At 38.7% G+C, this 22514-nt stretch overlaps 1 protein-coding gene across 1 annotated transcript; it reads left to right on the forward strand.

Moving 5' to 3' along the window:
• The first annotated feature begins 20130 nt into the window (after positions 1–20130).
• Positions 20131–21816, forward strand: LOC150086823 (irregular chiasm C-roughest protein-like). Its single transcript, XM_090372284.1, has one exon. The coding sequence runs from the start codon at positions 20131–20133 to the stop codon at positions 21814–21816; it is 1686 nt and encodes a 561-aa protein (XP_090228410.1).
• Positions 21817–22514: the final 698 nt, after the last annotated feature.

Here is a 22514-nt window from a genome sequence, read left to right on the forward strand (position 1 = left end):
TTATATATTTTTTGTGCTTAAAGACATCGATCCTCACGCACACTCATACTTTGATGAGAGTTTTGTTATTTTACTTAGCATTTCATATTTAATAGATACTATAACTTGTACATGAATACCGGACGTTATTTAATTAGAATTAATTATAATTAAATATTAAAACTGAATAATCCTAATTAACATTAAAACTGAATATTATAATTAAATAGTAAGACTGAATATTAATCATGGCCTACAATCTTACATGTTCCACCAATGTGGTGTAATATTCGTCAGCTACGCGATGTATGAACGCACTTTGGCTGTCGATTGTTCATGAAGAACATAACAATTTGCAAACCCATACCATTATTAATTAATCCGTTGGTTACCTAAATATGTAAAGGTATAAAAGCTCAAGGCTATTTTACTAAAGCCTTATACACTGTTTTGTCTAACTGTATTTTGTAACAATTTAGTATGTTTAATAAACCATGTTTTGTTTGCTAATTTTTGCCTATTGATTACTCTCTGATGACACATGATTTCTTTGAATGGATTACTGATAAAGAACTGTTAAGGCGGCGCTTTTGATTCTAATCAAATAGAAAGGAGTCAAAGGTGAAAATCACACAACGCAATCTTTGATGTTGCAGACTAGCTCAACGTCCATCTGGGTTAGTTTTCAGAACACGGGATTTGTCCTAACTAACTGCTAGACGATTACATGAAAGCCAGGTTTCTCCGGATGCAAATATTAGTGTAACTCTTGCAAAGAACATTTATTCCTAACTGACACATCACACCATAACTGAGAATTGTTGGAACCCTAGCAAGTTTATACTACAACGGAGAAAAGACCTGCGCAACATTCCGAAGGTAATTAAAAGGGAAATCACGGACACCTTTTTTCGACGACCCTGTATTTTCCTAAATGTAATACTCCTGGGCATAGTTGCCGTGATGAGCAATATTGTTGCTAGTACTGTCTACTACTGTGCCGTATTTCGCAACAATAATTTATTTATATTATTTTTTTAAATAACAATTCATTAAGAGTTCATTGCCTTGCTGTTTCAGCAACCATTTCTAATAATTTTTTCCTTTTAATTTACGTTTTTTTTTATGGCTTGATTTAACTCTTTTCGTTACTACTTTTTTTTCCCTAATTTCTTGGCGTTGGTGTAAAGGAATCTAAGGCCTAAATGGCGTTGGTCTAAAAGTCATCTAAAGGAAAATAAAATTTCATACTTTAATTCTATATTTTTTTTATTATTATTAATACAATTGCCAAGAGTGAGTTTATACAATCAAGCCTTCACCTTCAGAGAAATAAATACGATAAATTACCACCAGCCTCAGTGAATGGAATTAAAAATATGGTTCTGAATTATTATAAAACTAAGAAAGAAGAACTCATTCAGCATTTCAAAAATTCATTGGTTTCGGGTGCACGGTATTCATTGACTCTAGACGAATATACGTCTATACAAAATAAAAGGTATATGAATATAAATGTGCATTCAAAAGACAATCATTGGTCGTTAAGTCTTATTGAGATTAATGGTTCACTTGATAGCAGAAGAACTGAGCAAATTGTGAATGGACACGTGAAGGAATTTGGTTAAAACTTGGATGAGGATATTGTTGCCTGCACCACCGATGGAGCAGCAATGATGATTAAGTTTGGCAGGAAAATTATGCCTAATCATCAACAATGTATAGCCCATTGTATACATCTGTCAGTTATAGATGTACTTTATGGAAAAGCAATCAATTATGGTGTGACAGTCTCTGAGTCTCCCAAAGACAATGAAGAAAAAAAATGAAAATAATGAAGGAAGTAGTGATGATGAAGAAGTTGAAGAAAGACAGCAAGGCATGCTTTATCAAACCGACTTTACCGATGAGCTCATTTATTTCTTCAATCCGATGGCCAATATTGCACAAACTATTAACAAAGTCAGAAAAATTTGCAAGCTTTTTCGAAAATCGCCTACCAAAAATGACATATTACAAAATTTTGTTAAAGCAAAATTTAATGGGAAAGAACATAAACTTATACAGTATTAGATTGCAAGACTAGATGGGATAGCACATTCTATATGATTGAGAGATTTTTGAAATTGAAAAATTGCATTCCAAATGCTCTATGTGCAGTACTGTCAACTGAAGCTGTCTGACGATGACTGGAAAACGCTTGAATTGCTATGTGAAACTTTGCGACCAGTTGAAATGATTCTGAAGGCTATAACCTCAGAAGATACAGACTTACTTAAAGCAGAGTCTTCAATAGAATTTCTGTTTGCTAAGCTTGATACAGCAGAAACCCCATTTGCTTTAAAGTTTCACCAAAGCCTTTTGCAGCGTTACAATGCAAGACGAAATTGCCAAACTGTGGCTTTGCTGAGCTATCTACACAACCCCAAAAAGTTTAGGAAAGAAGATTCAGGTTCAAGAACTTTTGATTTTCCAAGTAAGCAAGTTTTGAAAAAGCATGCTGAAGAGATTTATCAGAGATTATTTGCAAAACATTCCGAAGGAGTCTTAGCGTTGAATGAAGAAACTGAAAATAAACGAACTGTTCTTTTAGAAGAAAACAAAGACTCATCTAGTTCCGATGTCGGAGATACACTCACGCGAGAGTATGATAGTGATTATTAGAGAGTATGATATGAAAGAGATTTAACTGAAGAGCCTTCAAAATATCACAGTGAATTGGAAATCAGTAAAGAATTTAAAATTTCGGAGGCAACTAGCAGCAGAAGTGAAAAGCTGAAGAATGTTTATAGAGCACTGCTGACCATTAAACCAACAAGTGTCCAATCTGAGAGAGTGTTTTCGATCACTGGTCTCTTTAACACAAAAATAAGGTCAAGTCTATCAGGAAAAATGCTTAATATACTGTGTTTTTTAAAGGGCCATTTTCAGAAAAAAGCTGAGCAATAAATAGTAAAGTAATTTCCCCAAGCTGTTTATTTTTATTTATTTATTATTATTATAGGGCTTATTATTTTTTTGTATAATCTCAAGCTGGTTACCTTTTTGGAGCATTTTAATTTTTTAATTTTTTTTTACTATAAGAGGTGATAGATTTGTTTAAAAGATTTGATTACGATTTGTACAATCTACCCAAGATAAAATAAATACTTGTGTTATAAGCTTTTAATTATTTACCCTAAGTCTGAGAAAATCGGTTTTAAAACCGGTTTTAAGAATAAACTTTGGTTAAACTCGGTTTTGAAATTTCTCGGTTTTATGCAAGCCCTAGTGTATGCTTTTCCCAAGTTCGAATAAAGTATGCAAAGAAGAGGTTACTTCCTTTAAGACTGGGTGGGTGATATTTATGGAGTTTTTCAGGGCTTGAAGTGCACTTAAAATGTCTGTAAAAATTATACTATTTTCAATATCGGAGGACTCTATATGCTTCAGTGCAATCTGAATAGCCATTAGTTCGGCAGAAAATATACTAAACTCACATGGCAATTCATAGGCCAATGTGATGTTCGGGAAAACTGCGGAAATTCGAACGTGGGCCTCATTCTTTGTCCGTCCGTATGCACTACAACGAAGTTGGGGAACTGATCCACTACTGCATGATACAGTTGTAAGAAATTTTCTTTATGTAATGTAGATTTATTCCATCGATGTAGGGATAAATCGCATGAAGGTGAAGTAAAGGAGCACACGAAATTGGAAGTGTATTTGCAACATTATTAAAAGACAGATTAAGTTAATCTGAAAGGTATTTTATTCGCATACCTAATGGTCGGTTAGCAGAAGGACGGTTTCGGTATAACACTGTGCTGATTGGTGAAAAGTAACTCCCAGTTTGGGTGTTCAGGCATAGATCTAATTTTATATGCAAAGCGCAATATAAGTTGTCTTCTGATTGAGAGAGGGGATTCATGCGCTTCAGCATACAGGCTGTGTATCGGAGACGTGCGATATGCTCCTATGGCAATGCGTATTGCACTATGATGGATAAGGTCAAGCCAGCGAAGGACACTAGGTCTTGCTGAGCTATACACTGGTGCTCCATAGTCAAGCTTTGATCTTATTAAGGCTCTGTATAATCGCAACATGGTAACTCGATCAGCTCCCCACTTAGTTGCTGAGAGAACCAGGATGATATTTAGCTTTCGTTGACAGGATGTTCTTAATTTTTTAATATGCTCTAAAAAGGTAAGTTTATGATCTAATGTGATTCCTAATAACCGTATGCTGGGATGAACTGCTATTGGTTGGCCATTCAGTTGTAGTTCCGGATGTGGGTGAAGTTTACGTTGGCGGCAAAAATGGTTGCACAATGTTTTATGCGGACAGAGTTGAAATCCATTAGTTTGTGTCCAAGAACTGATCTTATTTATTGCCACTTGTAATTGTCTCTCAACAGTATTCATGTTTTTTTCATGACACAAAATGTTAAGGTCATGTACAAACTGTGCTGTATCAATAGTGCTTGGAATCTGCTCGGCAGTGGTGTTTATTGCAATTATGAAAAGTGTAGCACTAAGTACAGAGCCTTGGGAGTACTCCTTCTTGTAAGAACACCTGAGATAATGAAGTTTTAAAACGAACCTGAAATGTGCGTTTGTACAGGAAGTTCTGAATAAAAATCGAGAGATGACCCCGAAATCCATGGTGGTATAATTCGCGAAGTATTCCATACTTCCACGTGAAATCGTAAGTTTTACTTATATCAAAACACACCATGACATGACATGATGTTCCGATCTAAGGAATGTGTTTCGGATGGAGTTCTGAAGTCTTACTAGTATGTCTAGTGTTGATCTGTTTTTTCGGATACCATATTGTGCAGAATGTAGGAGATTAAAGTTTTCCAGGTACCATATCAGTCGACGGTTTATCATCTTTTCAAGAATTTTGCAGAGGCTATTTGTTATTTTGTTATTTGGTTTTTAGGAGCATTAGCAACTAAGGCCATATTGCTCCGGGATATGCGGTGGTCATTTCCTGACCTTTCCGCATCCTCCGTATTTGGTGGTGACGGGCTCGAACCCCGGTCTAATCAAGAAGCGTGTGCTACGCACTGCTGCTCCTTCCCACCTGGCTACGGAGGCGGCATTGCAGAGGCAATGGGTCTATAGCTAGTAGGGTTTGTCGGGTATTTTCCTGGTTTAAGGAAGGCAAGGACTGTAGCATGGTGCCATTGTTTAGGGAATGTATCTTCTAGTTAAAGTCTATTGAACAGATCAACAAGTGACAGCAATGATTCATTACTTAGGTCCTGTATCATCGAATAGTGAATATTACCTGGTCCTACAGCACTGCGTCTACATGTCTCTATGCAGTTCGCAGAGAGCAAATGGTAGGTTGTATTGTTCATTAGCTTTAGACGAAAAGTTTAATTTTAGTTTTTCTGTATTTGTTTTAAATCTTCTGAAGGCTGATGTGTAACTTTCTGTTGCTGATGCTTTGGCAAAAGTTTCCCCTAAGATGTTGGCAATTTGGGCAGGGTCAGAAATATTGTCCCCTCCATTCCATGATAGGAACAGGAATCGTCTGGTGTTTACCACTCATTTTTCTGATTATTTTTTAATTTTTATTTGTAGGGTTGTCTTGGTTGGAGCAAAGCGGATCCAAGTTGTCTTTTTATTACAGCGTCTAACATAACTTGCTCTGGCGCGTTTATACTGGATAAGATTTTCTGTAGTTGGACTGCGACGAAAGGAATTCCACGCTTTATTTTGATCTTTTTTAGCTGCCCGGCATTCATTACTTCACCCGATTTTTGGGTGTAACGGCAATTTTGAAGAGGATTTTGGTATGTTTTTTTCTGCTGCATGTAATATTGTTTTTGTGACGTATTCAGCTGCTTAATCAGGTGGGGATTCTTTGATTATTTTCGTGTCGAATTTAGTTAGTTTTTATACATCTGCCAATTTGCTTTATCAGTGAGCCACTGCGGAATTTTAGTAGGATAATAAGAGGGCTTATTCAATAATTTCGGCAGATGGGCTAAGAAGTGGCAACTGAAGTTTAACCTTGACAAATGCAAAGTACTGCATATGGGTAGAAGTAACCCCAGAGAAACGTACCAACTTGCTTTCTTGCATCACATGCCACAACTACTAATTCAATTAGTATGGGAAAATGATCACTATGAAAGTGGATCATTATTTATTGACCACTTTACAGAAGGATATAGGGCCACTGAACAGATGGACAAATCTATTGCAGTATTAGTTCCAGAAGGAAGGTGAACATATGTAGGTGACCCATCATTAGAAGGAGAAGGTTGTTATCGTTTAAAAATTTTTCAATTTGTTTTCCTCTTTGGTCAATGTTGTTGTTGTTGCCCCATAGTGTGTGATGACCATTTAAATCTCCCAGAATGGGGAAAGGTGTAGGGAGTTGAGCTATGAGATTATCTAATTCATTTTGATGAAAGCCATAGCTAGGTGGAATGTACAAAGAGCAAATTATAATGTGGATATCGGCAGCTACACCGACTGCTGCTGCCTCAAGGGGAGAGTTTAGTAAAACATGCTTGGCAGGAACGTGTGTATTGACTAAAACAGCTACACCACCATGTGCAGTATTTCGATGGGTTATGTCTTTTCTAAAGATATTATACTGAAACAGTTTTGGTGTATCTTGAGGTTTTAAATGTCTCTTGAAGGCACAGACATATTGGCATATATTTAGAGATAATATCATAAACACCATCAATATTGGCACGGAAACCACGAATATTACCCTGAATTATTGTGTTCATTATTTGGTTCTTGTTAGGCTTTCAGAACGTTTTCGTGTTGTTGAAGTTCTTTGATTTTCGCTCTTGTTTTTATCTTTTTTGGAAAGTAAGGCTTACATGTGTTCATGTCTTCTTCGACAGAATTTTCTAGGACACCATCTTCTGCAGATTTTTCATTACTATCCATTTCTTCTTGATGCCTGTGAGTTTTGATTGGTTCGGGGAATGTAGTTTTTCGCGTGGTTTGGATATTGACTCCTTGAGTTTGGGTTGCACTGTACAGGGTTTCGACGTAATTTGAGAAAGACTCTTTTGGTGGTACTGATAATTCAGTTTGCGTTGCTGTTGACTGATATTTTTTGATAATTTGGGCATACATAAGTCTGTTTGGATGGGTTGGTGGTGAAATTATCTGCATTGCCTCTTGATAGGAAACATTGTTGTTTGTTTTATATTTCTGAATAAGTTTTTCGTTTTTCCAGCGTTCAAATGTTGGTGGTCCTTTACACAGTTTGGCATATTGGTTGAGGGGCAGTTATGTTCTACTGAACCGCACTTTGCACAAGTAGGGGTTCCCTGGCAAGCTCTCTGAGAATGTCCGTACTTCTGACATCGGAAACACCGTAGCGGATTTGGAACTTATGGTCTGACATTGCATACCAGATAGCCGGCCTTAATGGATGTTAGACGATGCGGTGTGTTAAATGTCAATATCAGATTTCGTGTAGGGGTAAGATTGCCATCTTTTCTGGTGGAGATTCTCTTCACTTGAATAACACTTTGTTCTTTAAGTTCCTCTAGCATCTCCTCTTCAGACCCATATAGGTGATGTGGGGTGTCACAGTTACTGGTAGTTCTTCAAAGAGTTAATGTTCAAAAGTCGAATGTTTAGCGTTAGAGGTCTCTATGAGGATGTCTCCTGACCTTAGTCTTTTTACAGACTTGGGAGGTCCAGCTCTACTTTCTAATTCCTTTTGGACTCTAAATGGCAAGTTTTCCAATTGCATTTCCACCAGTTGAGTGGATAATTAAAGAAAGTTGGAATAGGATAATTCTCTGTCTCTGTTTTTTGGCAGTTCCTGCATTGGAACTGTCTTTCATTTTGGATGTCTGGGGTGCGTCTGGCAGCCCAGATAAGTCAGAGATTGATTTTCTCATGACTTACTCTTTTTGGCCCTGGGAGATTGTATTTTCTCCCGGGTTACCAGCCCCCGCCACGTGGAGGCATGAGCGGTGCCACCTAGTGACCCAAGCGAAGAAGAAAGGGTTAGTATAAACTAGAAATAAAAAGGGATTAAACAAAGGTGATTTTCCTTTCTAGGTTAGAGTATTTGGATAGATGTATTTAAAAAGAATACTCAAGAGTTACCGGTCTTACGAAACTCAGGAGAAACGTATTTACAGTTAAGCGTACCAGATAATCACTATGAAAGTCGCTGTGGTCACTAATATCGCGAGTGCCAAGCGATATTAGTGCCTTATACTTGCGAGGTGTATAAGGCCTTGAATGGCTTGAGCAAGCTGAATGCCGATAGGATTCTTCCTCTTGCTCAGATTAAGAACCCGACGGGGCACAGATTCAAATTGAGGAAAGACAGTTGTAGAATAGATGTGCGGAAATTTGCCTTTAGCCAGCGGGTAGTTGGTTGGTGGAACAGACTTCCATCTTTTGTTGTGGAAGTCGATAGCCTAAATAAATTTAAGGCTGAACTGGATAGGCATTTGGAACGAATGGAGGGATGAAATGGGAGTTTTTTTGTTTTTGACTGATGCTGCATAAGCTTGCTTTCTTGCATCATTGCCTCTTTTAATGCCAGTGCTAATGAAGCAGGCAGTGTTTCACTGTACTGAAACCATAACGCTTTCTTCCACCAATACCCTGAAAGCTATAACTGAAACGAAAATTGTAGTTAAATTATAGTTATAATTATTATTAATTTTTTTTAATAGTTATATTATTACTACGGTAGTACAGGACCGTTTTTCGGTGTTGTTGGCTCTTGCACTCTTCTTTCCCAGGCCTCTCTACATTATATCAGACGTATCAAAATACCCTTGCGTTAAATGTAATTGTTTTTAAAGAAATTCAAAAGCTTTTTATAAATTTGGTTTCGAAATTTCTTTCCACAACGCTTATTCCAGCGCGAAACTTATTTGCAGTCCGACATTTGATGATGATAATAGAAACAGCTGAAGAAAGTATTTATCTTAGAAACTTCTGTTTAAAAATTTCTTTGTAGAACTATATTGTTGGTATAAATTCGTTGAGTTCTGTTTGAATTATATTTTCTTCGGATCCTAGGCAAAGTGCCTGATGGAAAAGGCCTTCCTTGCCTTAATGTAACTTTGAAAACTTTCTTTCTGGTTTAACACTTTCATAATTGCTTTTTTTTATATACAGTATACTCCTGGTATAACACTCCCTCTTTTAACGCTCTTTTAAAGTGAAACTTCTTTAGGCCCGCCCCAGGCAGTTTTCACGTGGGAGTAACTTGCAACCCTGGATTGACAAAAATCGTCACGACATTGCGACACGAAGTGAATGACATGTCGCTGCTATGAACGGCGCGTACATAGCAGCGACGCATGATGCAATCTGTACCCCTACAGCGCGGCCACGGTGTAACTCGCACGCGTGTCGCGTTTACGTTTTAAATCGCTATATTTCAGCTTCTAGGAGTCCGATTTTAAAAATCTAACACCAAAATATTTCTTTCGTCATTCTCTACCGTATTTCATAAAAGTTTATAATTCAACATGCCGAAGACTAATAGTGAGCGTTGTAAGGCGTATAGAACACTTATACGTGCAATGCGACCACCTCCATTGAGTATAAAGGAGAGTTCTTAGCTATTTCGACAGCGGAAGAAATTACAGTGTGCGATAATAAACGTTTCCAAAGATTCTAAAGTTTCACTTAACTTCCGCTATGCGTGCTCGAAACATTTTTTTTTTTTTTTTTTTATCCCCTGGTCCCATGGTCAATCCTCTGAAGTGCAATGCAATTTTTGAAGGCTATAGCACTCACATTTAAACTGCTTCCGCCTATGTCGTTTTTTTTTTTTTTTTTATTATTTTTTTTAAGGACTCAAGAAGGAATAAACCCAGATATTGTCCTTTCTCTTTTTTTGGCTTTGGGAAAGGTGACAGACACTAAATTCTCGAAATCATTAACTGTGCACGTTTGTTTACTTCATAAAAATCGAACTCAGTGCAAGTGACGGTTATTTCATATTTAACTCTCAAATTTGAAGACAAGCCGCTTATTACAAATCGGTGTGAAGAGTTTTTTTTTTTTTAAATGTGGCATCATTCTTCTTCTTCCCTTGCTGATACAGTAGTGTGTTTTGTGCTTGCGTTGTATTCAACCTGGCATCGATACATATCATTATGTTAATATTGCAGTTATAGCGTTTATACACTGGCATCGATACATTTCATTATTATCATTATTATGTTAATATTTCATTTATGACATTTATACAGAAATACCCAAAATGTTTAAAAAATCTTTTAAAAATTCATTCTTTTTTCACAGAGTTCAGCCTAATTAACATAAAAATTATATTAACAATTGCTTCAATATAATACGTAGAACACTTTTAAAATTAACTAAATGCACAAGGCATAATACATTAAGAGTTTATTATCTATATAATGTCGGTGTAGATATACCATAGCCAACTCTTAAGAAACTACGAAGTCGTTGTTGTAGTAGGCATCATTTGCTCTGTTTCTCATATTGTGCTCTTCCTTCACGACGAGTTGCCATGATATTGCACTACCTCGAATAAGTAACGCTTCACTAATAGAGAAGCCTATTAACTTATTCTCAGTGAGTACCACCACCCAGACGGCACCGTTTCAAGGCTATTAGCCTATCATCAGTGGATGGGCAGGTACCCTGGTACTTGTACGTCATCCACTGATGATAGGCTAATAGCCTTGAAACGGCGCCGTCTGGGTGGTGGTACTCATTGAGAATAAGTAACAATAGTCTTCTCTATTAGTGAAGCGTTACTTATTCGAGGTAGTGCAATATCATGGCAATGTGAGACTGATAAATTCTCAGCTCACGACGATCGGATAGATCTCATTCTTTGTTCAATAAATAAAACCGATATTCAGGATATTAGGGCGAAATTATCGAAAAACAGTTTTCAATTAGAATTCGTAATATTCAAGTTAGGGAAAGCCAAACCGAAAGTATTAAAGAGAAGATGTGAGTGAGCCAATGAGAAGGCAAGAGCCCATGACTAACACAAACTTACTTTCGCTCTGAACAGGGGATCGTAACGGGGGTAGAAAGAGTCAGCGAGAACTTCGGCCCCGCGCTAACGATAATAAACAAAATAGAAGGTTTAGGTTGATAGCAAAACCAGGCTCACACCTGCCTGTGACGCAGACTTGGGCAACTAAAAGAACAGGACTCTGTCATATTTACGACTTTCCCCACTGTCATTGGGAGGGAGCGAAGAATTCCTCATTGTTGAGTAATCAACGAAGAAAAAAGTTAAAGAGGGAAAGTAGCGCTCAAGTCCGAGATATATACAGGAGGGCTGAGTCAGAAAAGAGAGGAGGAGGACGACGGCGTTCACGACAGAGAAGGAGACAGATTCGGACGGAGACAGAGACGGAGAGAGGACACCGAAGAGAGGAGAGTTGGCTCTTCGCAGATGAACACCTAGTCGAAAGATCGCAAGGGCAGCGAGAGACAAAGGCTGAGAAGGAGCAGATCGGCCACCAGAAAAGTCGCCCGAAACCCAGTAGAGGACCCCGCCCAGATTTAGCTGAAGAGAAGGAGGTCGTATCACTGAATTCTAGGAGCGAACGAATTAACTGGTAAGCAATTATATTATTCGTGTGAATGTAACAATCCGAAACCGAAACTAAAATGATAACCTGTTCAATGCTTCTTTCCTAACCACAAATGAATTACATGTTAATACACTATAGGTTAAACGACCAGAATGCTCTCATAGACACGAAAATCCCCATCCTGATGTTCATAAGAAAGTGCAACATAATAGAGCGTGATCAAGCGCTAAGCTCCGAATGATGATGAAGGATGCACTGAGAGATAACTAGCAGCCAGGAGAATTAAACACACCCACTCGCGTTTAGCCTCAGAATATGAGGAGTACCAAAAAGGGTCTATAACATTCTGGACGATTAACCTAGAATAATCTGGTACACTACAAAAGGTAAGAATTGTGAAGAGTTAATGTTGCAAGAGAAATTACAGAATTTCTATGAAGAGCAGAATGTACTAGCTTAATACCTGATTCACACATTGACATTATGAAATGTGACTAATGCCTGAATGCCACTATTTAAACTGATCACTTAAGTAGAGTGCAAGTGTTGTATATTTAGTTTTGTTTTGTGTTAATAAATATTGTTATGTGTTTTACTAAGTCTCATCCTCTCTGCCCATATCCAATCACACCAGCTCAGGTAAGAACCAACTAAAATAAGTTATTGCGGGGGATCGGGTCGACGCATCGCGATTGTCCGATCCTTTAACACAACGTAATCCTTTGCTGCAGTCACAGGGGTTATATAACTTCTGGAGACCGAGGGCGGGGATTTTGTCCTAAAAGATAGTGAGTTGAGTGACTAGACAGAAAAAGGGCGTCGCCCCACAGAAGAGAGGAAACAAGATGGCGCCTTGAATCAGCAAGAGAACCAACCCAATCAAGACGTGCCACGTAACCAAAGAGAACAGGGCCATCCACAAGATGAAGGCGACACCCTACAAAATGGTGCCGTGACCAGGATGAAATAAGATGAGATTTATAGAAATTAAACAATGATTGCTGGTATCATTGGAATGTTGGCAGAATAATATACTATATTATTTTCACATTTCCTACATTCAATAATACTATATTGTTGATGTCATTATTAACATTATTTAAGTACGCACAGCAAGAAGTAGCAACTGTTTCATAAACCAGTCTAGAGAAGACTAACCAAAAGATAGAAAATAGGTAAAATTTAAGTTGCTGCTTATTGCTAGCATAAGCATTTTATACTGACTTTTAATGTGAATATACAGGTATGCGAACTTCAAAAGGTAAGGCTCAATTTTGTGTTGATGATATGAGTGTAGCTTAAAAATACTTGCTTTGATATAATGAAATATTACAGGCGCTCTTTTTCAGTGGGAAGAATTATATTGTAAAGTCAAGGTTATTGTTTGTACAAATAACAGTAAAATTAAAATATTAACTGAACATGGAGAGCCAGAATATAGATGGGGCAAGTTTAGCTATATCTGAAACATTGTTCCCAACGCAACCAGAGCCACCTCAAGAACAAGTAAGGGTTCAACCAGCCTCGATCGCGGGTTACCTAAACCTAATACCGATCTATCTAGGTAAAGATGATGAAGGACCCCCTGTATCCTTGTTTTTTGAATCTGTAGAAGAGATATCCGAAATTGCAAATTGGTCGGATCGCGAGAAATTAGCAGTAATTCGGTCTAGACTTAAAGGGCCAGCGGCCGAATTTTTCTCACATTCGCTCGAGTTAAGAGCGGAGAAAAATTATGAACGCTTTAAAGAAGCCTTCGTTAAACGCTTTGAGCGACCAATACCTTTAATTTCTCAATTACAATTGTTTAGCACCGCTAAACAGGAGGCAGGCGAGGCTGTAATACAATTTGGAACACGTTTAAGAAATTTATGCAGGGCTGCGTTCAAAAGTCGGAACGAAACACAAGAAGTGGCGGTATTAAGAGACCAAACTTTACTGGCCCAGTTCATAAACGGGTTAAGCATCAAATTGAAAAGATTAGTTTTGAGCCAGAATCCAACTACTTTTCAACTGGCTCTGGAAGTGGCGATAAGAGAGGAGGAAAATGAGAAGTTAACACATGCAAGGCAACATGTTACTATTAATTTGGCAGATGCCACTCATAAACAATGTAAACAGAATGAGACCCCCATGGAAGAGAAAATCTCTTCTTTACAACAGTCTTTTGATCGTTTGTCAACTAATGATGTTAATTTTAATGCTTTAGAAAGGCACTTGTCTTCCCTTGATAGCAAATTTCAAAATTACGCAATGGGAATAGATCGACAACTAAAAGAAATAAGGCGCGATCAACGCGAACCTTGCTCTTCCTACTCGCGACCGCCCGAAGTTAGTGGATACACAGCTGGGAGGCCAATACGAGGGAGCGCTTCGCAGGGAGAACGCTATAGCAGACAGGGAGACAGCTACGGTCAGAGAGTATCACATGACCTAGATCACCACAGGGGGCAAGCGTCGTTTCAGGGACTGGAAAGCAGCAACGTTAGCGATTATTCGGCAGGCAGACGACGCACTTTTATGCCGAGGAGAGGCAACTTTTATCGGCAGAGAATAGCGGGGAGAAACGTGTACACTCCCTCACCAAAAGTTGGGAGGTATTTTTATAGTAGAAATAATAACTGTGTTCCAGCTAGAATAAATGCAAATAATTTTAACACAGGATATAGGGAAGCATTCCAGGGTAGATATACTCAATATAGACAACCTAGGGGAACGAACCTGAGACAAATAAATCATTTGGGAATCTCTTCACGTTGGCAGAGTAGGGATAGGTCAAGTTGACAACAAAAATTTTTTCGAATGGGTATGAGAAGGAATAGGGCAGAACACGGGGTATATACAGCAGATAATGACACAGATTTACCCCTGGTGGAAGGTTTTATACAGGGCATAAAAACAAGGTTTCTCATAGATAGTGGAGCGTCAGTTACCCTTCTTAGTGCAGGAATGTTTGACAAAATCAAACATAATAGATATTTAAGACAGAGGCCTCCCGATATTACTGTTTGTGGGATTGCTGGGAATATTGTGCCTCTCAATACAAAGATTACTGTAGAGTTAACTCTGGATGGGAAATCTTTTAAAGTAGATGCTTTTGTAGCTCTTGATAGATTAAGTCCGCGATACGAACTTATCTTAGGCTCTGATGTTTTAAGGAAATTCTCGTTTGTACTAGACGCAGGGAAAAGAATTTTAAAGTCAGTACCACTTGGGATTTGCATAAGAGAAATGGGAGTGAGAGAACGGATTATGGGCAACCAAAAGCCCTGTGTCGGGAAACTGACCTCCAAACACATTATTCCACCCAACACAGAAACGATTTTGACAGTTCAGTGTGCAAACACATACCACCCAGGACAGTTGGTTCTTGCTGAACCCAATTATGATCTCAATAGCAGTGAATTAGCAGTTGGGAATTCTTTAGACAAGTTGTCCAAAGACAGGAAGGTGGCTATTTCAGTAGCCAACACGTCCTCTGAGCCGTTACATCTCGCAGCGGGAATGGCATTAGCGAAAATTGAGCCTATTAATATGCGCAAAGTTAATTTTGCAGGTGAACAAAGAAGGGCTGAAAGATCATCTCCGGTGACAATCGAAGATTTCGAGCTAGAACATTTAACTGTTACTGAACATCGAGAACTGGTTAAACTGTTACATAAATATAACGATGTGTTCGCCAAGTCACCTAGCCAGTTGGGTCGATCCAATGTTGTGCAACATAGAATAAAATTAGATTCTAGTGTTCCAATTAAGCAATCTGCTTATCGCACTCCCTACGCCCTAAGATCTCAGGTAGAAGATCAAGTCAACGAACTTTTGGACGCTAATATAATCACACCTAGCTTCTCGCCTTACTCAGCGCCCATTGTGATGGTCAAGAAAAAGGATGGTAATTTACGTTTTTGTGTTGACTACCGTAAATTGAACGCCCACACAGTGGCAGATTGTTTCCCTATCCCTCAAATTCATGAGATTTTGGACATCCTTGGGAAAGCTAGATATTTTTCCACTTTGGACCTGCAGGCGGGCTTTTGGCAGATTCCAGTCCACCCTGCGGACCGACACAAAACAGCTTTCACTACTGGCCAAGCTTTGTACGAATTTCGACGTCTCCCATTTGGTTTAAAGAATAGTCCAGCATCGTTCGTGAGAGCCATGTCTATTGTCCTTGAAGGATTGAAAAGACAATCCATCTTTTGTTACCTGGACGACATAATTATCTCAAGTCCCGACCTCAAAACTCACATGGAAAGATTGGAAATGGTCTTTCAACGCTTGAGACAATATGACCTTAAACTCAAGCCATCGAAATGTGAATTCCTAAAGCAGGAAATATCTTATTTGGGTCATAGGGTCAATCCAGATGGAGTTCTTCCAGATGCGGAGAACGTGGCGGCCATCAAAAAGTGCTTGGCACCCAGAACCGTTAAGCAAGTGAGAAGATTTTTAGGGATGACTGGGTTTTACAGAAAGTTTATTAAGGATTATGCAGAAATATCTCGTCCATTAACTAATCTTACGAAGAAGGATACTCCTTTTGTCTGGAATGAAGCGACGCAGGCAGCGTTTGAAAAGTTAAAAACAGCATTGATATCGGAACCGTTGTTAATCTATCCAGACTTTTCTCAGATGTTCTATTTGAGTTCTGATGCGAGTGATTTTGCGATTGGGAGCGTATTGGAACAGTTTACAAAGGATGGCTCCATGCAGCCGATCGCATACGCAAGTAGATTGCTGAAGCAGGCTGAGAAATCATATAGCACTGTGGAAAAGGAGAGCCTAGCTGTTGTGTATTCAATCTCGCAGTTCAGACCTTACTTATATGGCAGAAAGTTTGTCATCATATCAGACAATGCCGCATTGAAGTATTTACTTCAGTTGAAGAACCCTAATCCTAGATTAACTAGATGGAACTTGATGCTGCAAGGGTATGATTTTTCAGTGGAATACCGTCCAGGTCGCCTACACTCAAATGCAGATTTCCTATCTCGACCAGTGCTGGAAGAGGAATCTGAGCCGAAATCACGCAGGAGAAATGTCTCAAAGACAGTTGCACCCTTATCAACTGAAATCACCCTAGAAGCATTAGTGATGCCAAAAAATGCCACTAAAGATCTGGTGAGATCGTTACAGAGAGAAGATGACAAATTAAACCTCTTAATCACACAACTAGAGAATAATACTCAATCATCAGTGAAGATTCCAGATTCATACTATCTGAACGATGGAATACTATATCATTATACTCTTCCTGATGCAAGATCTACTAGAGAGGGACCTTTAGAACAATTAGTTGTTCCACATGCATTAAAATTGGAAATCATGAGAGCATGTCATGATCTTCCTCAGAGTGGTCACCTGGCGTTTGATAAGACATTACAAAGAGCTAAAAAAGATTTTTTCTGGCTGAATATGTTTACTGACATAAAGGGTTATGTGGACACCTGTGCCTCATGTTTGGAGAGAAGAGGATATAATCCTAAAGCAAAGGCAAGCCTTATGCGAGTCCCTGCTGAGGCAGCACCTTGGTACAGGGTAAGCATGGACATACTTGGGCCATTACCTACGAGTCTAGATGGGGACAAATATCTTCTAGTAGTCGTAGATTTCTTCACAAGATACGCTGAAGTGGTACCCTTGAAGACACAAAAAGCTGAAGAAGTGGCAACTGCATTTATTAATTCTGTTGTGGCAAGACATGGAATTCCACAAGTACTGTTAACAGATCGGGGTAGTAATTTTTGCAGTCAACTAATGGAAAGTATTTACAAACGCCTTGGGATTAAGAAGCTCGAGACAACTCCGTATCATCCGCAATGCAATGGCAAAGTAGAACGTCTGAACAAGACACTGGCAGCAATTCTGTCGCACGTGGTCAATACCACGCAGTCAGATTGGCATCTGTGCATACCGCTAGCCATGGCAGCCTATCACTCTGCTGTTCACTCATCTACACAGGAAACGCCTAATTTTTTGTTATATGGCAGAGATTTGGTCCTACCTCAACATATTTGGACATCTCAAAGCCAGCCGACTTATGCTTCTTTAGAACATTACTCCGAACAAATGGTGGCAAGAATGCAACGCACATACGATATTGTTGAACAACATCTTCAAGAGGCAGCAGAAAACCAAGAACGTTATCGCTCCACCAGAGCTGTGGATAAGCAGATCAGAGTAGGCAGTGTTGTATATTTATATACACCAAAAGTTAGACCAGGTCAGACACGCAAATTAGCACGTCAGAGTACCGGACCTTATAGGGTAATAGCACAAACCTCTCCTGTAAATTATCAAATTCAACACATTTATAAGCCCAAGGATAAACAATTGGTTCATGTAGATAGGCTTACTAAGGTAACAGATCGTAGACCTTTTCCAGAGCTACGGATCGAGCGCTCTGAAGCTGATACTCCTCCAGGCTCAACCTTGGAACAAACTAAACCGAAACAGTTATATGAGGAAATTGAAACCGAAGAAGAGCCATGGGATGATTCGATGGAGACCTCATTTGTGGTCCCGAGGCTCCCCGTTTCTATACCGTTGAGATATTTACCAGACAAGGGACAAAAATTTCAGTCAGAAGTAAAACAGGATAAGCAAGCAGAGATAGAGCAGACCAGGGGTCCAGTTGAAACCGCCCACACACCAGTCCACTCACATGGTTACAATTTGCGTAGCCGGAGTCATGCAACCCATACTCCTCAAGTAGTAACGATTGTTCCCCCCACACATGATGAAATGTTGGTTCCCGAATCAGCTTCCGATGTAAAAGAAGAAATAGGGCAAAGTAATCCCTCCAGTGAAATGCAGGCGCAGAGAACTGAACCTCCAGAGCAAAATGTGGAAGTACAGGGAAATACAGATCAGGAGGAACAACCAGATAGGGCTGAAAGAACGTTACAGTGGATGCTTGGACCACTTGCTTCGAGAATGGATTCACGAGACAATGACAGAGGTTTTGATTTAGCAGGTATTATTAGAGACGCTTGGAAAAATTGAAAAAAAAAATAATCCGGTTCTTGGTTATTTGTTGAAAGGTCGTTCTGTTTAACTGAAACCATTGTCACCTGGGAGCCCAATTTCCCAGGTCGTGACTACTTTTTAAGAAGAGAATGAGCTTCAAAACTGATACAATATATTTCAGAAAAATAGGCATTTCTTGCCTTTTGCAGGTTAAGAAGGTAAACGAGGTCATTTAGTAGAAGGGTTGAGATGAAGACTGACATGAGAAGAGCACTGCTGAGACATTGTGGTTAGCAGAAATAGGATTACAGGTCATTTAAAAAAAAAAAAAAAAAAAAAAAACGCCGAGTATATCCTATAAAGTGTAGTTGTAACCATTAAAAAGGAAGATACAACCTATGTACAGGGGGGGGGGGGGAGCAGAAGCGCCAACCCCCACACTCAGATAACCTAGGTTTAGTGGAAAAGATTTGTTGGTTGTGTCACAACTCCTGATAATGAACAAACACAGGAACCAACTTCAGAACGAAATTGGGCGAATGATGGATATGATTATATTGTTAAGTTGATAGTGCATTAAAATGAGCTTATGGTTAAACCGCAAGAATTAGCATTTTCTTGTGTTGTCCTTACTGGCTTAATATGGCACTGTGCATCAAGAAGGTTACTTTAGTGGAAAGAAAGGAGAAAGGATAGATCTCATGGGACTCTATCATTATGTTTTGTCAACAGTTATGTTATTGCATAGATCAATGAGCAAAAAGTATCAAAATGGTGTAGTTAGAAACACAGGAAAGAGGATTTAATTTATCATAACTGTACATTTCAGGCAGAAGCATAAATTATTCTTCAAAAAAAAAAAGGGGCGATAGTATCAGAACTTTTGATTAATTAATATTGAACAAACACTATTATTGAGCAGATATCAATCTTTTTCCCCTCAAAATATATTTTGAGTATACCAGATTAAAGTTAGAGAGGAAGGATGCGATTGGTCTAGGGCTTCATGGGTACCCCCCTAGTTCCCTTTTGTTTTCTCTCTCTCTCATTGCATGTCTAAATTCAAGTTCAAGGAGAGGATCTAGTGAGAAAAAAAAAAAAAAGAAAGGAAAAGTAATATTTGTTTTTGGAGATGAGAAGAGGCAATTAGCCTGGGGACGGCTGGTTCCTCCCAGTCACTACTTGTTTCTATCATTCTCTTTAAAGAAAGAGTTAAAAGAAAATCGAGATAACATCTGAACTCCAAGGTCCAAATACGGAGATTCTCTTCTTGTGCTATTTCGAAAAAAAGAAAAGAAACCCAAATTTTCATCTCGAATAAAGGTTTGATGCGATCTATATCAGAACTTTAGTTCTACAAATAATTTTCAAATAGAACTTTATCTACTAACTCTATCACGTAGGAAATTGAAATCACAGAGTTATTGATATTGCATTAGCATATGAAGGTCAAGACAGAGCAATTACATGACTATAAAAAAAAAAAAAAAAAAAAAAAAGAGAACGAAAGGAGCTCAGGATCTAGATCTTTATACTGTGTTCATACTATACCACAAAAGATATTTACTATTTCACCTCTTTCTTACCCTCTGATAGGCCAGAGAAGAACAAGAAAAAAAAATCAAAGGACGTTATTAGCCAGAATGGAGATAGCTATAGGAATTCCGACAATCTTGCAAATCATGATAGTTGCACTATTGTTTCAAAGCTCAATTCTATACTCGGGACTTTTTGTCCGGCAACCACTAGATAAAGAAGCCATAGCAGGACAAACCGTTACTCTCTCGTGTAAATTGGTAACAAATATCACCGCTACGGTAAAATGGGTTTTTGATGGGAAGAATGTTGACAGTTACTACAGACCACGAGGTCTTCCAGGTTATAAAATCATAGGATCGTCTAAAGAAAATGACTATGCACTACAAATCTCTCAGGTACAATTAATGGATGAAGGGAAATATTACTGTCAAGTACAAACCACAGATGCACATCAATACCAATCCAGTGTAGCTACATTGACTGTTTACGCAACACCGTTGCCACCTTTAATAGGAGAAGGGCCTTTCCTGAGCGGAATCGAGGGGGATCAAGCCACTCTCACGTGTAAATCCCTAGCAGGAAAACCACCCGCCATATTGCGCTGGATTAGCTTTGATGGAAACTCGGTAGTAAGATCGACGCAATCTAGTCAAGATCTATGGTCAGACCAGATCAGAATAAATACGTATCTAAAGTGGATCTTTACATTTTCGCCAGAACACGACAAAAAAGCAGTTACTTGCATAGCAAATCATGTTTCATATCCTCATCCAATGATGATTTCTATAAGGATAATAGTAAAGTACAGACCCAGAGTTTCCTTGGAAACGACTTCGAAAGTTATTAGGGAATTCGACCGATGCAAATTGAAATGCGAAGCGTATGCAAACCCAGATGTGTTTCTTTACCAATGGTTTAAAAATAATGAACAACTAACGAAGGAAGGGAATAGTACTCTGGTAATTAGAAAGGTTCTCCGTGAAGACCATAATAGCAATTATACTTGTGTGGTTCGAAATGAATTGGGTTCAGCCCAAGCCTCATTAGTAATAGCAGTGTCATATGGTCCTACGCTTCAAACGGCACTGACCGACATGGCCACGACCAAAGGAAACCCAGTGCAGTTGAAATGCGATGTAAAGGGAAATCCCCTTCCCGTGATAAAATGGTATTTTGAAGATCGGCTAATTCAAAGTAGTATCAATTCCACTTTTTCAATTAAAAACATATCCTACGAGACATCAGGTCGTTACACATGTATAGGAGAAATCTCTGGATACCCCATTGTGAAAAGTGAATCGTTAGTCTTTGTAGAGGGACCGCCAAAAGGAAGCTGCAGTTCATCTACAGCACATTTGGGAGACACAGTTCAAGCGAAGTGCATTTTTAAACACGTACCACCATTGGGAAATGTATCTTGGAAAGGCCCAATAAAGAAGGAATTATTTGGAAAACACATAGAGGAATGGAATCCCAGAGAAATCAGTACTACTTTAACCATTACTTCGATTCAGGCGAATCAATTTGGCCCATATGAATGCCATGCATGGAATGCATGGGGGAGGTCAATATTAACACTTCAAATTGAAAGGAATTGGTCCAAAGAGATCATGTATGCTATTCTAGGAATACCTGCTGTCTTCCTAATCGGAGTGATATTAGGAGGAGTGATCTGGAACTTATGCTCCGAAAAATTTAATAACGCAAGTGACATGGATACCTCATACAATACCTACCAGGTATATTACAACGAAAATCTATACGAAGATGACGTCGATCCTGTAGAATAAGGAAAGAAGAGAAGATAAGATTCTCTTCACTATAACCCTTGGAACATCCGAGCTCTTAAATATAGTGCCTACAGTAATTCATGTGTGTGTTGTGTCTATTTCTGTGTGCAGTGGTATCAGTGCGCGTTGCCAAGCCGCGATCTTCATGTTATTTCACCTGAAGTTTTCAAAAGGAAAGTGAATATGCAACAGGAGATTCACCGAACCATAAAGAAACACCCAGATTATCACATCTTCGATGAGATCGATAGTACGGGAAACAGTTTCCCTGGAAGGATGCAGAGTATTGCAGAGCGGTGGCCTTTCAGATGGAGGCCCATTTGAAGTGGTCAAATGCACCAGAAGAAAAAGAACAATGGACATTATAGTATCAAAAATGTAATAGAAGTTCTCAGAATCAATGTTATGTAGAATTAGCTTAGAATTATTTGATAAAGTGAATGTTTTTGTGATTATCAATGCCTATATGAATGTTATCTGTAGTTTTAGGATTGTATGTAGCTTTGACACATATTAACCTTTGTATACCTTAGAGAATTGAAATATAACTTGTTAGATTGATTTATGCTTATATATTTAGCAAAATGATAAGAATATAGACTAATACATTTATTCTTATTTCATGTCTACTCCCGGGAACGCCCGGAGAAATTTGTGGAAATGAAGAACATGTGTACCTGTGCCAGGAATTCATACCA

This window comes from Mastigoproctus giganteus, chromosome 4 (genome assembly GCF_048544385.1).
Source record: "Mastigoproctus giganteus isolate SK-2022 chromosome 4, ASM4854438v1, whole genome shotgun sequence".
Lineage (NCBI taxonomy): Eukaryota > Metazoa > Arthropoda > Arachnida > Uropygi > Thelyphonidae > Mastigoproctus > Mastigoproctus giganteus.